The sequence below is a fragment of the Musca autumnalis genome, unplaced genomic scaffold, assembly GCF_047663935.1.
Source record: "Musca autumnalis isolate F117 unplaced genomic scaffold, ASM4766393v1 scaffold_2, whole genome shotgun sequence".
Taxonomy (NCBI): domain Eukaryota; kingdom Metazoa; phylum Arthropoda; class Insecta; order Diptera; family Muscidae; genus Musca; species Musca autumnalis.
This window is the reverse complement of record NW_027411755.1, coordinates 208,683,214-208,701,084: the sequence shown is the minus strand read 5'-3', so window position 1 is coordinate 208,701,084 and position 17,871 is coordinate 208,683,214. Positions and strand designations below refer to the sequence as shown.

Below are 17,871 nucleotides of genomic sequence, written 5' to 3'. Positions count from 1 at the left end.
ATGCTTTGTTTGTTTAATAATCGCTTTTTGTGAGTACACCTAACCGCATGACTAATATTAATTGTAGCCCATGATACGTATAAGTATTGTCCCTAATCATACGCCCTCTTATCCCTTCACAAATAGAATTCCCATAAATCTATTGTTCATTTATCATCCTTACACAATTAAAGCTAGCCACAAAATTTACCCAAATGGACATGACAATTTAACTTCTGTATATCCTCTTATTGTATGTCCGCCTCGTTTCACCCTCTCCACCCAATGTCATGCCAGTTAATTGTTTTGTCAAATATTTCACCATACAAAACAGGTGTTTGCAGCATTTATATTTGGACAATAGATTAGCATAAATAGCCAGAAGGCGAGAATATTCAAAATGCTATGTTGGTATTTTCAACATAATCCATAAGGTATCTGCAGAAAAAACAACAACAAAAACATTATTATTGTAGGTGACAAACACAATAGAGAATAATTTATGTGTATTATTATTATTTCTATCTGTGTACCTGCTGGCGGTGAAAGGTGTATGAATGGAATAACCGTAGGTAGATAATTAATATTTATATATTGAAAATTGCTGTGGGATATTTTAGGTTAGTTTAAAGACCATAAGGGGACTGTTTAATGTGAGCACATTTGTGTGGAAATTTATGGGGATGAAAATTAAGTTTGTCATCACCACAACAGCAATAAATGATTATAAATTTTGGTAAAAATTCTTGCGCCTAAGTTGGGTATGAAGAGTTAATATGCCATTCATTTAGAGAGGAGTAATTGTCATTTTCACATTTTTTTTGTTAAAATAATTTGATATTATTGCACAATATTAAAATTCATAATTCCATCAGATTCCAATAATATATAGCACTGCGTAATTCAATTTAAATCTATATCGTTAATGATATATTTCAAAAATTTGATTTAAAATATTTACAAAATCCTTTTTTTCACATGACAGACAGACATACACAATTTAACGCAATTTATAGCAAACATGTCCAATGGACATTGTCCATCTGTTCCAATTGACGTATGATTGATATTAATACTTTTCAATGGAGCGAATGAGTCATACAACAAATATTATTAAGCATTATTATTTATTTCTTCCCTTTGATTTATTGGCAATTTTATATTTATTTCCAAAACATTTTATGAAATTTGATTGTATTTCAATACGAAAATCACTCAAGTATAACTAAATTTCTAAAATGTAATTGGAATTAAATTAAAAACGATTTGTTATAAATAATTGTAATAGATTTTTGACATATGATACTGCTTATTTATTTAGAGATTATCATGTTGAGCAAAATAGCTTTACACATTTTAAAGAAGCATATTTGTGGTTGAGATTTTAATTAAAAGCTCTTGTAAACATTTTGATATTTGTAATAAATATGTTATTAGTTCGTCAATCTGAAGACAATACCAAGAAATCACCATCATCATTTTTGTGGTATAAAATTGATTGGCTTAATTTTTAATTAACAGACAAATACAATAACGTTTTGAAAGTAACAAAAAATTATATTTACATTTATTTATAAATTAATATAAAAATAGATACTGACACATCTTAAACAGCTTAGCTTAAGTGCAAGAAGAACAGAGGAGGTCTGACAGACCACCAGAAATTTTTTAAAAAAATAATTCCTATAAATACATTTAAAGAGACAAGAGAGATTTCTATCATATCGGGAAGTATTGCTACCCTATTCTTTATGTGAACTAGGCATACGTAATCTAGATCAAAAGTAGACTTTTCAATATAAAAAATATTTTCGGATTGTTGGGATATGTTTAACAATCCCCACATAATTCCATTTGACTCATAAAAAATATATTTTTTTTTTAAATTTTCGATTTAAGATTGTATTTGGCTTCTTTAAAATCACGTATCTTAAGTAGCTTTTGATCGTCAAGCAGTTATTGTAAAAGCCGCCTTTTTCGAGGTCTTGTCTTTGTTATTCTGAAAACACTTAAAAATACTTAAAATCCATGCTTAAATGCTTCGTTTCTTTAAAAACCGCTTTTTGTGTGTACTCCTAAGCGCATGACTAATATTAATAGTAGCCCATGGTACGTATAAGTATTGTTCCTAATCATACGCCCTTTTATCCCTACACAAATAGAATTCCCATAAATCAATTGTTCATTAATCATTATTACACAATTAAAGCAGCCCACAAACCCAAATGGGCATGACAAATATATTTAAAGAGACAAGGGAGATTTGTATCATATCAGGAAGTATTGCCTCCTATTCTTTATATGAACTAGGCATACGTAATTTTGTATAAAACTTTATTCTTCTCACAGGAATTGTCAAATTTTGTAGATCGATTTACTCGCCTTAGCGCAAATATAGAGCTCTGATTTTTAAAAAAGGAGTTCTTAAGTATTTTTGGAACGCGTCTACGAAAAATTAGGAGCTGAGCTATGGATGTCTAAATTATTACGAATATAGACGAACGAACAAAACTTAGTTACAAGAACAGGGGATAAGTCAAAAGTAGACTTTTCGATCTCTCCATTTTTACCTTTTACAGAATAGGGACAGGTAATCCAAAGCAGTAATCGAACTTTCGAATTTTCGATTTTGGTCTAAAAATAAAAATGCGACTTTTCGGTCTGGCGATAATTTCAGTTGTCTTAAAACTCGACTTTCGACTTCGATTTTCGTTTCTTCTTCTGAACTTTTGTACAGATGATATTGAAGCTGGCAGTAGTATTACTCATTTTTTGAGTTACCGACAAAAATCAGTAAAATTAAATCGGAGAATGATGAATGAAAAGTATCAATAAAAGTTGACAACGCTGTTGCCATCAGCAGGACTTAGCGACAACTTTATTTTGGTTAACTTATCGAAAATATTGGTTAGCTTACCGAAAATTTTCTTTAATCACAGAAGTTATAAGCATTTTAATTTTACCGACTGTAAAACTGTAAAAACGCCAAAGTCAACTAAAATATATGGGCAAAATCGATTACAAGATAATCGATTATGAGATTTTTCCTCTAATCAAAAGTGGACTACACGTTTTAGACTTTTGACGGCAAATAGTCGATAAATCGAAAGTCGACTTACCTATCCTTGTTACAGAAAACTCGACTTTTCTATCTTTAGATTTTTACCTTTAACCGAAAAGTCGTCTCGATCTTTCGATTGACATCAAAGTCCACTAAAATCGATTTTTATAGCTTTTTTGACACATTTGGTTGTCAACAGAGGGTGACAGTTCACATGCAGTCATGTAAAAAACGTAAGTAGGAAAACCGAATGTCGACCATGAAAAGTCGACTTTTCAATTTTCACATCGTTTTTTAGATTTTTCAAACCCAAAAGTTGACTAATCAATGAATAGAATGTCGACTTACCTGTCCCAAATACGAAAAGCCCTTAAACTGCACTCTAGCAAAGAAAGAAGGAGTTTTCCGATATTGTCCAGCCTTAAAGTTAATTTAAGTTTGAGAGAAATATTACAATGTGCATATGTAGGTTGGACCAATGTCATGCACTGCTTTCAATTGTTTTCATGCCCACCAATGATTATAGTTAGTCACTGTTGGAGTTTTCAGTCCACAATGTCAGAAAGCATTGACTTGCCCAGCCTTAAGGGACATTTTGGCTTCAACAAAAAGTTATGTAAAAAGTTCACGTTATGTGAGCCTCAATCTAAATATTCTTAAAAAAACTATGTTCAAAATTCCACGTTGTGAGGTCTCATTTAATCCTCTAAACTATGTTGAAAATTCAGCATTAAAAAATAGAATAGAATACTCGATAGATAGAGTACTTTAGGCTCCATTTAAAGTTTATTAAAAAATAAACGTTCCTAGCTTCTATTAAAATGCTCTAAAACTCCATTACCTAAAGTATTTTTTGGATCCTTTAAAAATATTGAAGTCTTGTTTCCTCGAAAACAAAAAACAAAAATATTTAAACTTCATGATATAATGATTTCATTCGTTTAATAGCCGCTTGTTGTGAGTACACCTAAACGTATTATTAATATTAATTGTAGCCCATGGTACGTACGATTATTACCCCTACTCATACGACCTATTATCTCACCACAATATAATTTATTTTGGAAATTCAACACTTAGAATAATGTGGACTCCTCTAAAATGCCTTAAATAAATCCCAAAAACAAACTCAAATTTTAAGGTTTCTCAAAAATCCATATTTCTTTCTACCCTTAATTTTTTTAAAAACCCCATTGCCTAAATTGTCTTTGGATCCTCTAAAAATATTTGAAAGTCCACCTTTTAAGGTAAATTTAGAGCTTTGGTTGTGGAAGTTTTTGCAAAATTTAACTTCTGCATATCCAAGACGTACCGAGGTTGTTTGATGGATCACCACAAGTATATTAAAAGAGACAATGGTTCTATCACGTCAAATGTGTACGAACAGCCCTCAAACTGCACTGTTGCGAAAATTTTTAACTTTTGCTGAGGATATAATCGAAGGAATCGAAGTTTATTAATGTTTGAGAGAGATGTTACAATGTGTAAAAAAGGTGTGTCAATGTCAGGCACCCCTTTCGATTGTTTTCATGAACACCCAATGATTTTAATTGGTCACTGTAGGAGTTTTCAGTCCACTATTTCAGAAAGCATCGACTTGCCCAGTCTTAAGGCTTCAATAAAAATTTATGTAAAGTCCACTTTACGTTTGCCTCTTTGACTCCTCTAAATGTTTTCTTAAAAATCTATGTGAAATCTCATTTAATCCTCTAAAATATGTTGAAAATTCAACATTTAAGATAATTTAGACTCCTCTAGAATGAAGAATTCTCGTTTTGAGGCTGCATTTAAAGTTTTTGTTAAAAAAAACCTCAAAAATATTTAAACTCCATGCTATAATGCCTTTGTTCGTAAAATAGCCGCTTTTTGTGAGTAGCGGATGATTTATATTAATCCTAGCCCATGGTAAGTATGATTATTATCCCTACTACTCATCTCTCTACAATAGATTTTATTTTAGAAATTCAACATTTGAAATATTGTGGGCTCCTCTACAATACGTTAAAAAATTTCGAATAAAATTGCTTTGTGGATACTCAAAAAATAAGAACTAAGAAGATTTAAAGCTTTATTTAAGGTTTCATAAAAACCACATTTCTTCCCATCATTACATTTCTTTAAAAAACTCCATTAGGTAAAGTATCTTTGAATCCTCTACAAATATTTGAAAGTTCACCTTTTAAGGGATATTTAGAGATTTTGTTTTGGGAGTTATTACACAATTAAAAACGATAAAATTTACCAAAAGTAGTTTTTTCCGTGTTTTCCTCAATAATGGTCCGAATTTCCAAAAACCCCGCATATCTTACAATATAAGGAGGATTTTTGTTTTGTTTTGATGTGGACTGTGGTGACTGGACCTCTCAGTGGAATTACTAGGTCCACTGGTGTGATATCTACATCACAATTACATAAAAATTTAAGCAAAAACGTCCAACAAGACCTTTGTCAACTACGAAAATGCTTTTACCTTTCAAAATTTTCATGGAACATTTAGTTCCAACAACGACTTTTTTAAATTTCTTTTATCTTCCGTGGTTTAGCACTACCACTAAAATATTTTTAGCAACTCTGATTTTAATATCCTGAATGGACATTGCCGTGGAATAAAAGTTGCTAAATAAACAGTGCCGCAGAACGTATAACTGTTGACAATGCGTATACGTACCTCAGTCATACTAAGAAATTTATTTAGACGGGTTCCATTTATCATAAGCTATATGCGAAGGGGTGTAGGATATCAAAAAATATGCAACTTGAGCTACGAGTATCGTAATAATCTATATAAATTGCAGCAAAAACCAATTCTACCTTTTTATACCCTCCACCATAGGATGGGGGTATATTAAGATTGTCACTACGTTTGTAACTACTCGAAATAATCAATGTAGACCCCACAAACTATATATATATTCTGGATCAGCGTGCAATTCTACATCGATATAGCCATGTCCGTCCGTCTGTGGAAATCACTCTAGCGTCCGAACGGATTGACGTAGGTGGATGAAATTTTGGGAAAATCTATTATATGTACGTTGGACTTTTGGTATTGAAAGCGGGCTATGTAGGTCCACGCTTTCGTATAGCCGTCAGACAAAATGACGTGTGACGCGTCGTCGTTTTAAGGAATTTTTAAGATATTTGTCCCATTTTACCACCGAATTGGTTGTAATTTGGTATTTTGTGTCTCCAGAGGCCAAAAAACATTCCTACCAAAGTTGGTTTATATAGGTCCACGTTTTGGTATTACCCCCATATAACGCCCCATATAAAGTACGCGTCATTTTAATACATTTTGAATGTATTAGTCCCATTTGACAACAGAATCGGTTGTAACTTTGTATTTTGCATTTCCAGAGGCTAAGAAACATTTCTACCATATACCGATTTTCGGTATTCTGAAGGTTTTGGTCTCATTATCACACCGAGATGGCTGAAATTTGGTATTTAGTCTTCGTTTGGGGTATAAAACTTTCCCCCAGAAATTCGTAGATATAGGTCCACGCCATCATATAGCCCACATAGAACAGTACCTTCCGATTTTCAGTATTTTGATAGTTGTGGCCACATTAATCCACCGAAATGGCTGAAATTTATGGTGGAGGGTATAAAAAGTTCGGCCCGACCGAACTTAACGCTTTTCCTACTTGTTTGAAGTCTTAATGTCTTATTGACCGAAATTGGGACCTGTTTTTCTGTGATTAGGGATTGGGAAGAGTTCTGAGACTCAATAATAAATGTCGATAAATACCCTCGGCCATGGAGAATATTTTTAAGGATGTATAATTAAATTTTAAAATGAATTTTAAACGTCTGAGAAAAGGATAAAAACCCTTGAAAACTTGCCTTGACGATTTTGACATTGAAGATGAAGTTATATTGCTATTATGTCTTCACAATCTTTGTTCCATATGATAAGAACTACAACTTTGCCTCAAAGGGTAAATAAAAATTCTGAACGGTTTGTAAGATCTATGCCTGATAAAATTATCCCTATCGATAAATAATATTGTTACGAATGTAACTAATAGATTTAAGTTAATTTAGATGAGTTTCTGTTAATTTAGGAATTTGCGTTTTTTTATTACTTTTTTTCTTTATTACAAAATAGGATTTAAAATTCACGAGTTTATGTAGCCCCAGCGCCACATGGACATTTTTGGGGCAATTACAAAAAGTTAACACTTGTAACCTACATTTTTATTAAGCATTTAGTTTATTTGAATGTTAGAATGTTTATTTAACTAATTATTGTTGTACTCTCTATCTCCCTCTTATGTATTTTGACTACTCAGTTATTCTTCAACATTGTGACGTCATTCATTGTAACCCATCCTACTCCCTCGTATTTATTACTTTTGTCCCATTAGTTGTTTATATAAATTCGTCTGTTTGTTTATGAGTATGTGTGTATGTGCAAAATGCGGATGAGTAGCAGCTGGACGAATGAGTTTTAAATTACACAGCGAACTAAAATCGTCAGCAGTAAAGACGTAAAGCGAAAACTAAGTGAATAAGCTTCGCGAGGATATCAAACTCAGACATGGCTTGGAATACCTTGGAACGTAGGGGACTGTCGATGTCTGCTTTATAATCGGCATGGTAGGTGTCGATCTACATTTCTTGGGTGTTTTCCAGGATCTGTCTCAAGGTAAATATCTGGTCAATGGTGGATTTGCATGGACTAAAGCCGAACTAATAGGGTCAAATTATTTCGTTGACCCTAGGTTTTAGTCGCTCATACAATGCCCCTGTAATTGCAGCACACAGTCTAATCTCCCATTTTGTGGACTGGACAATCTTGTTCCAATCATCGGATACGCGATCTTTCTGCTAGATGGTGCTAACTAGGTGATGCATACACCTTATCAGTGTTTCGCCTCCGGTTTTCAACAGCTTGAACAGCTCAGCCGGTTTATTACTGTATTTACCTCATCCTGGCCGGGCAGTATACATTCAATACCATCTTCTGGCATTGGATCTGCGGATACCATCTGGGATTGGATACCAACAGTTTGGAAAAATGCTCTTTCCATATCCTGAGCACAATATCTGTATCAGTTACCAAATGACCTTGCTGGTCTCTACAGGAGGATGTGCCTGCACCGAAGCCATCAGTTTGATGTTTCACTCTTTGGTATAATTTTCGAACTTCATTGTAGCTCCTGTACATTTCGATTTTTTCACACTCCCGTTTTGTAATTTCTCCATTTTTTCTTGCGGAAAAATCGTTTCTCCTCTCCTTTTCACGCGATACCTCCCTTGTGCGCAACGCGTTGCTACTGATTGTAGAGTAGCCTTATATGCCGCATTTTTCTCTTCGGCCTTCTGGTCATACCATGGGTTTCTTGGTGGAGGTCTGTGGTATCCAAGTATGGATCTTGCGGCTGTTTGCATGGAGTGGGCAATATTTGCCAATGTGCTGATATGTTATCGGGAAGAGGAGTGATTTCATTAAGCAATTGGGCAAGTTGAGTGGACTAAGCTGTGGTTATCTGTTTTGATTGCAGCCTACTGATGTCCAACTTCCGCGTTCCGTTCGTGCTTTAATCGCAACGTTTAACGGGTACGTACCTCTGCTGGTGGTCCGAATCTATGTTTGCTCCTCGGAACGATCGTACATCCAACACGCCCGATGAATTTCTTCCATCTATCACAACGTAATCAATTTTATTTCTTGGAGACAGCCAGGTGGCCTTATGAATATCGATATGCTTAAATCTGATGCTACTAACTACCATGTTTATTTCGCTGCAAAGTCTATCAGCTTCATACGATTGTCAGATGTTTTACTGTGGAGACTGAATTTCCCGACTGTTGGGCCAAAAATATTCTCCTTTCCAATTTTGGCATTAACATCGCCTAGAATAATTTCAATGTCATGGGCAGGACAACGGTCATATGTTTCTTCTAAGCACTCATAAAATATATATGTTTTGTTCGTCCTTGTCTTCGGTTGGAGCAGGAGCGCAAGCTAATGTTGAAGAATTTTTCTTTTATCCATATTATAGCAAGCCTTTCATTCACTGGGGTGAAGCTGGAGACCAGATGTTTTAACCTCCACTAACTACAAATCCGCAACCAAATTCATGCTTTGTGTCATACAGCTATAATACAGCGCGTCAGGTGTTGTTGTGACGCCTTTCCCAATCCATCGTATTTCCTGTATGGCCTTGTACTTTTCAAGTACATCTGTCAATGCCTAAACTGCACATTCTCTATAAAGAGTGCTAACATTTCAAGTCCAGATTCTCAGATCATGGTCCTTAAAACCTTGAACGGGTTTGTTTTTATTTTCTTTCGTTTTTTCATAGTATGCTGCTTTTTTCTAGGGAAGGGTTTCTAACATTCTAATGGGTAAACGCGCGACACATGATAGCTCACAACCTTTAACGGGTGATAAAGGAGCTCCCCAGGTGACACCGTGGGGAGTTTATTGTCCACTTGAGATGAGAGAGGGACCAATATAAATCCTTGGCTTTGCTATGTTAAAGCCGGTCAGGACCGTTACTTGGTATCTTTCATCCCCTACAACAGTTATATCGGGGAATAAAACAACGTCTACACGGAGCTAAGTTAGACCTTAATTCCGTAACAATATCGTTGGAAAAGGCGCCTTTACAGTTGAAAATACGTAAAATCGGTTGCAAAGTATTCTACAGGTCGTTCTGAAAAGAAATTCAGATGAGAAATTTTGAAGTAGACCCTGTCAGATTAGAAAATGTTGATTAAGCTTTTAACAAATATTAGGTAGAAGTTAGCTACATATGGATTTATACCAACAATTTAACTTTTACAGAAGACTTTTAACTTCATTTTAATATTTAAGCTAAGTTATAATACATATAGAAATTGTGAAAAAATTTCTTCTTACAATAAAAAGCTCCAAAAACCACTAATAAAACGTTATAAAACGTTATAAATGCCTTTAGTGCGTATAAATGCGGACAATATCATACGCACCGCAGGCATACGAGTGTAGACTTTCTAAGTTAAAGTTGTGGTATTGAGTAAAGAAAAAAAGTGTCTCTCTACACCTGTTCGTTGATGCGAATATTTACCACAATCACGTATCCCAATCTAAATCAATTAAGGAAGACTTTCAAATACCCTCAAGGCAAACCGAGTAGTTATTTTAAAATACAAAAGTACATACATATGTATGTGTGCCAAATTCGAAGTTTATCGGTGGTCTATTTGGAAAGACAATTCAAGTACGTATGTATGTATGTACATTGTGGTAAGTGAATAGGTTAACTTCGTTTGAAAATCCCAGCCAAAGGTTATAGACCTGTTATTTTCCTCATGTATGCACATTGTTATCAGGGTTACACCATAATGACACACCATTATGGCAAAGAGAGTAAGTGAGAGAACATGGAGATATGAATATTTTACATTTTGTTTGTTTCGTTTCTTTCGTATACTTACAAATGATGGATGTATGTGTCCTTGGCCGGCATGTAACTGCTGATATTGTTGCGGTGACAATACCACATGTGTCAATGTGCCACTTTCATTGACATACGGCTGTACCATCTGACCCTGAGGCACCTGTACTGGCACTGTCATTGGTGGTGGGGGACGATTTTGTGAAACCATTTGTACAGTTGTAGGACCTGTAAAAACAAACAAAGAGAGAGGATGAAAATAAATAAAGTGAAAAAAAGGCAAAAAATGAGAGCGTGAGGGAAAAAATTCTTTGCTTCAAGTAAGACAGATTATTTCAAATTAAATTACAAAGGAAGAGAGGAAAGACTTGGTGGTAAATTATGTGCCGAGAGTTGTTTTTTTTTTGTAAATGGCAGCATTAATTTGCCAATGTTAGGGTAGGCGTTTTATGGGCCCACTTATCACTTGACATGATAAATTACAACCCCTAAAGGGTTGACTCATTTATCACAGCCTATTGTTTATTGTTGTTGTTTATTATTGATAGTTATGGCGTACATTGGGTGAGGTAGAGGATGAAAGTTACCAAGCAACGGTCTTGATCGGCTTTAATATGACAAAGCCCAGGATTTATCGTGGTCCCTCTTTCATCTCAAGTGAACACTGACCTCCCCGTGGTGTCAACTGGGGAGCTGCCTTTAACATCTGTTAAATGTAGTGAGCTAACATGTGGCGCCCGTCCACCCATAACAACGATTAACACTTGGGTTTGGGCGTCGGTTCATTAACCCTCCCTTAGAAAAAAAAAACATTCTACTAGGAAAAAAACTAAGGAAAACGAAAAATAAGCACCACTAAAGTTGACGACCCCCCAAACGTTTTAAGGACCATGGTCTGCCAATCTGCACCTGGAATGTTCGCACTCTTTTTAGAGAAGTGCGAAAAGTACAAGGCCGACATTACTGCCATACAGGAAATACGAAGGATTGGGGAAGGCGCTACAACAACACCTAAAGGTGTCGCACTGTATTATAGCTGCCATGACACAAAGCATGAGTTTGGTTGCGGATTTGTAGTTGGTCGGAGGTTAAAACACCTGGCTTTATTTGCGCTCATGCTCCCACTGACGACAAGGACGAACAGACCAAAGATATATTTTACGAGCGATTAGAAGAATCATATGACCGGTGCCCTGCCCATGAATAAAAATTATTTTAGGCGATTTTAATGCCAAAATTACAAAGGAAAATATCTTTGGCCCAACAGTTGGGAAATTCAGTCTCCACAGTGAAACATCCTGACAATGGTATAAGGCTTATAGACTTCGCAGCGGCAAAAAACATGGTAGTTAGCAGCACCAGATTTAAGCATCTCGACATTCATAAGGGCACCTGTCTGTCTCCGGATCAGAAAACAAGAAATCAAATTGATCATGTTGTGATAGATGGAAGACACTCATAGAGCGTGTTGGATATACGTTCGTTCTGAGGGGCATACATTGACTTGGACCACCACCTTGTGGCAGCAAATGCACGTACCAGATTAAACGTAGCAAATAGAGTACGAACAGACACAGCACGGAAGTTGAGCATCGGTAAGCTGCAATCACAACAGATAACCACAGCATATTCCACTCAACTGGCCCAATTGCTTAATCAAAGCACTCCTCTTCCCTATAACATATCAGCACAATGCCAAAATATTGCAAACAGCCACAAAATCCATACTTGGACACCAGATACCTCCACCAAGGAATCCATGATATGATCAGGAATGTCGTGCTACTAACGAAGAGAAAAATGCGGCATATAGGGCTACTTTACAATCAGTAGCAACACGCAGCACACGAGAAACGTATCTGGAGAAACAGAGAGAGGAGAAACGTCTTTTCCGCAGGAAAAAGAGAGAAATGGAAAAGTGGGATTATGAAAAAATCGAGATGTACAGGAGCCAGAATGAAGTCCGAAAGTTCTACAAAAGAGTGGAGCATAAAACTGATGGCTTTGGTACAGGCACATCCTCCTGTAGAGACCATAAACATAATTTGGTAACTGATACAGATAGTGTGCTAAGAATGTGGAAAGAGCATTTTTCCAAACTGTTGGTATCCAATAGTAGCGAAGACGACGAAGATACCATAGATCCAATCCCAGAAGATGGTATTGAATGTATACCGCCCAGACTAAATGAGGTAAAGACTGCAAGAAACCGTCTGAAGAATAATAAGGCAGCAGGAGCCGATGGCTTAGCAGCCGAGCTGTTCAAAACCGGAGGCGACACGTTGATAAGGTGTATCAGCTAGTTGGCACCATCTGCCAGGAAGAACGAGTACCCAACAATTGGAACCTGGGCTTTCTGTGTCCTGTCCACAAGGAAGGAGTTAAGACTGTATGCTCTAACTATAGGGGCATAAATCTTCTCTCTATCGCCTACAAGATAGTGTCAGGGATATTGTGCGAACGACTAAATCCTGAGGTCAACGAAATAATTGGGCCATATCAATGCGGCTTTATACAACAATAATATAATTGTTCCACAAAGATCCCAGAAGGGACAAAGGAGACTTCCCTCGTATCAATGAGTGCACCCCGATTCATAATAGCTCAATGACATGGGACCTACTTTTTATCGCCAAGTCCGAACGGCGCGTCTTAGGACACCACTTGTAGAGTAATTTTAAATGGCTGAAATACGTAGGAAATTTCGCCACATGCGGGGTATTTTGCCACCTTTGAAAATTTGATGTTGCCTGGCCTGGGAATCGAATCGCAGACCTTCTCAATGCAAGAAGAGTGTGCATATCACTGCACCACGGTGACCATACAATGCGGCTTTAGACCTGGCAAATCCACCATTGACCAGATATTTACCCTGCGGCAAATCCTGGAGAAGACGCAAGGTCTCTTAGGGCAGATCGACACCTACCACTTTTTTGTCAGTTGTAAAGCAGACTTCGAGGTATGCCAAACTATGTCTGAATTTCGGTCCTCAGTTAAAATAGGAAAGAACTTCTCCAAAGAGTTTAGTAACAAAAAAGGTATCAGACAAGGAGACAGCCTTTCGTGTGATTATTTCAACATCGTGCTGGAAAAGGTTATACGAGATGCAGATGTTAAAAGAAATGGCACCATTTATACTAATAGCCGCATGTTACTTGCTTATGCTGACGATATAGACATCATGTACCGATCAGCAAGAGAGGTAACTGAAGTAGAAGTACCTTTAAGAAGGTCGAAGGAGAATCTGCTAAAGTGATTCTGGCGGTAAACGGCGAGAAGACCAAGTTGCCGATTTCGACAAGCAATGCATCCATGGAATTCGGACCAATAGTGGAAGCTGGTTCCTATAATTTTGAGATAGTAAAAGACTTCGTCTACCTCGGCACTTTCATAAACACAATAAACAACATCAGTTGTGAAATAAGACGAATTGTATTGGCCAATAAATTCTACTTTGGCTTAAGTAAGAAGTTTAAGAACAAAGCCACATCCGGATATTTCCTCAAACAAAAACAACGCTTTACAAAACGTTGATACTACCCGTGATAATGTATAGTTCCGAAGACTGGGTACTTGCGCAAACAAATAAGGCTGTGTTGGGCCAGTCTGCGATGACGGTGAATATCGACGTCGTATGAACCACGAGCTGTATCTGCTATACTTCGATGGAGCAAACAAGTGGAAGAAGAGATTGAAAGACGCGGGATTCCTAAGCAACAAACAACGTGTATTGAAATCTTTTGTTAGTTTTGAATTTCAGTCAGAAAGGTTTTTACCTCCAACAAAGACTAAATAGCAAATTTCAGCCATTTCGGTGGGTTGGTGTGGTCACAACCTTTAAAATACTAAAAATCGGGAGATAACGTTCTATAAGGGATATATGAAGGCGTGGACCTGTATGGAGAAATTTCTGGGGGAGAATTTATACCCCCAACGAAGACTAGATACCAAATTTCAGCCATTTCTGAGGAATATTGAGTTATATGGGGGCTATATGAAGGCGTGGACCTATACCGACAAATTTCATAAGGAACGTTTAATATCCAAAATGAAGACCAAATACCAAATTTCAGCTATTTCGGTAGAATATTGAGACCGGAAATATGGAGGTAGCGTTCTATGGGGGCTATATTAAGGCGTGGACCTGTAGCCTTTACGACGGTAAAAGTATTTTTCAGGGGCAAGTAAATACTTCCTGAGAAAATAGCCCGAAAGTTGTAAAAATATGGCAAGATGTATAGTGGCTGGAGTGCACTATACCACTCGAACTGGTCAATAGATTTGGTCCGAAATTTGACTTTCGTTATATTTTGTCCAAACTTAGTTTCAGTTCGACGATGGGCAATACCGGCCCACAACTACCAGTGCTTTCCCCCAATACTTTCTTGAACGGGGCAACCAATTTGGTCCAAACTTTGGGTCTTCTAATATTTTGTCCAAATTTAGTTTAAATTCTAAAATGGCCAATATTAGTCCTCTCCTTAAGTTACCTCCCCCGCAAAAGTTCAACATTTTCAGGTTCTGTTCGACGATCCTTTGGAAATGTATACCGATGCTATTCGTTGTAGTCCTGTTTGCAGCGATATTATGTTTAAAAAGGTTATTATACAAAAAGTAAAATAACTACTTGGACCATATTTTGTAAAAAGCTAGCCAGATATCAGTGTTAAATTTCTGTGCAAGATCAAGTATGATTTGAAGTGATTAAGTGCTTCATAAATTCAAAAAACTTTTGTGTTGAATTATGCGAAACTCGTAGTAAAGGAGCTGTAACTCGTCGAGTTTTAGAGATATCAGCATCAAAACTTGACATAATATAAAGTAGAAGTCGTAGAAAAAATAGAAATTGCTAACTCAGAAAACGCATTTTTTGAGTTATGCCACTCTTTGAGTAAATGGGCGATATGAAAAACTCAAAAACACTCATATTTTATGACAAATATAAAAAACTCAAAGTTTTAACTTTGACCTTAAATTCCTCTGCATTATGGAAATATCTCTATCCGTTCAAAAGTTACAGAGTTTTGACCAGGAAAAACCACTGTGCGACGAACATTTCGCTGTGTTGTGTATAATGATAAAATAAGTAAATAAAACAGAAATAAATGCATTTTTTTTACTTTTGTAATAATTTGACATCTAGGATAAGCGCCAGTGTTCGAGATTTCGAACACCAAACGGATACTCGGAAATTTTCTTGAGTATATTCTTGACATCAGTGGGTCCTAATTACCCCAAAAAAGTATTTTTGTTTTCTTAAAAAATAAATAAGTAATAAGTTTCTCAGAAAAAAATCTCTTAAAATTCATTAACAAAATTATGGCAAATAAAACAAGTAAGAAAGTATCAGTCAGCTGAGCCGACAGAGATATACCCTCAGCCACGTACCCGAAGAAAAAAAGTTAACACAATACTTCCGTAGGTTTTTTAGCTGTTGGGAAAATTTTCCAGGATAGAAAGGGCCGCAAAAAACTACATGTTGCAACAAAATTCAGAATGATCTAAGACGAGTGCATTTTTTCCAAACTTTGGGTAGGGTGTACGCATAGGAGTGATCCGATGTAGAACATATTGGGACCTAATACAAATCTGTAGGAAATATTTTTTTTTCTTTATTAGTGTATGGATATTTTCCTTACAGACTATATAATTAAATATGTTGTACTTAATTTTCTGAATTTAAATATATTACAATTTTACTTTTCAATTTACAAAGTTTGAGCTATATCGATTTCTCTCTTAAAGGGTTATTTTACACATTAGCCAGTTTAGGTGGTGCCGGCAGGATTTTCTGGACCTTTTTGGGTCATTATCTCAGGAAGTATAGACTTTCCCACGAAAAAAAATTACAACGTAGTAACAGGGGCCGCAAGTGCAACCTGCTGCGTCACAAATTAATAAGATCAGAGAGGAGTTGTTAAACTATACTTTTTCCAAATTTTGTGTGGGAGGTACTCAAATGAGTGGACCGATATAGTCCATATTAGAACTCGATCTATGCCTGAAAGTTATATTACCAATAGCAAAGTTTGGCTCAATTCGGTTATTCCCTCCTAGAAAATATTGAAAGACCCAAAATTTTAACCAAATATGTTGATCCGTTCGAGAGTTATCGTGCACTCCAACTACGACACATGGTATTATATAGGTTGTTTGCAGTTTTCGTGCTGATTTCTGAGGATATATGGACTTGCTCCTGAAAAAAATTATATCGTCGTAATGGGTGTAGTGAATACAAGTGGCTGCAACAAAAATCAAAGCGATTCGAGAGCAGGCCTTAAACTGCACTTAAGCAAAATTTTGTGTGGGAGGTACCCGAAAGAGTGAACCAATAGGGTCCATAGTGGAACCTCATCTATGTCTGGTAGAAATGTCACGATGTGCAAAGTATGGACTAATTCGGTTACTCCCTTCAAGAGTTATCGTGCGGACAATTTTTCCGAACATTTTTGAACTTTTGTGGGAGGTACCTGAAGGAGTGGACCGATATGGCCCATCTTCGAACTTAAATCGAATCTGGACAAAATATTTCGATACCCAAAATTTGAACCGAATCGATTGATCCGTTCGAGAGTTATCGTGCGCACCAGCCAGACAGACAGACAGACGGACAGACAGACAGACAGACAGACAGACAGACGGACGGACATTGCTAGATCGACTCAAAATTGTCTGAAACGGATATCGTACAAACATACTTGGGGTCTAAAACCATTATTTCGATGAGGCACATTTTTGACCGTATCAAAGTGTAAATACCCTCTTTAGCCTAAAGGCTGAGGGCATAAAAATGCTCAAATCGAAAAGTACTTTTACTCTTTTCTATTATTGCTATTATGGAAAGTCATCATCAGCTTGCGAACATTGTTGTTGCGTCCTTTATATTTTTCAATATTTACTCAATGAAATGAAATTGTTGTTCAAAGTTTAAGTTTTTTTCACTTTATGGTATGGGTTTTTGTTATGTGACTTGGGTATCCAAGATCCGGACAACATGGACGCTCACACACATACACATTTATAAGGATGATTTTTTCACTTCATTCACATAAGATAAACGTTATGGAGTTCCATAGTTTGTTTTTTGTAAATAAAAAGATAATTTTCATGGGATTTTTTGTCACATTTTCCAGTTTCGTAGTGTTTTGCTGCAGAGTGCTTGGGATAAAGGAAGGAAGAAATCAGACACACGCACCATGTATTCATACATTCATTTGGCCATAAAAGTGTTCATTTAAGTTTTAAGCTGAATGCTGTTGTCTTTTGTGCGAAGTGTGTCTGCAGCATTAAGATTAAAATCTTAAGAAAACGTTGCAGTCTTCTTTTCGAAGCAAACAAAAATAAGAAAATTTAGCAAAAGATTATAATGGGATGTTTGCTTAGTTTGGTTGGATGTGGGAAAAATTAACATTTCAAGATATTGTTTTTTTATGGACCAAA

At 36.2% G+C, this 17,871-nt stretch overlaps 1 protein-coding gene across 1 annotated transcript in view; it reads right to left on the bottom strand.

Annotated features, from left to right (window-relative positions):
* mtgo (miles to go) overlaps window positions 1–17,871 on the bottom strand; it is a 994,590-nt gene that overhangs the window by 43,955 nt on the left and 932,764 nt on the right. The window contains exon 3 of the mRNA XM_073970717.1: window positions 10,472–10,659. Within this exon, the coding sequence (XP_073826818.1) occupies window positions 10,472–10,659 (188 nt within the window). The remainder of the gene's footprint in view (window positions 1–10,471; window positions 10,660–17,871) is intronic.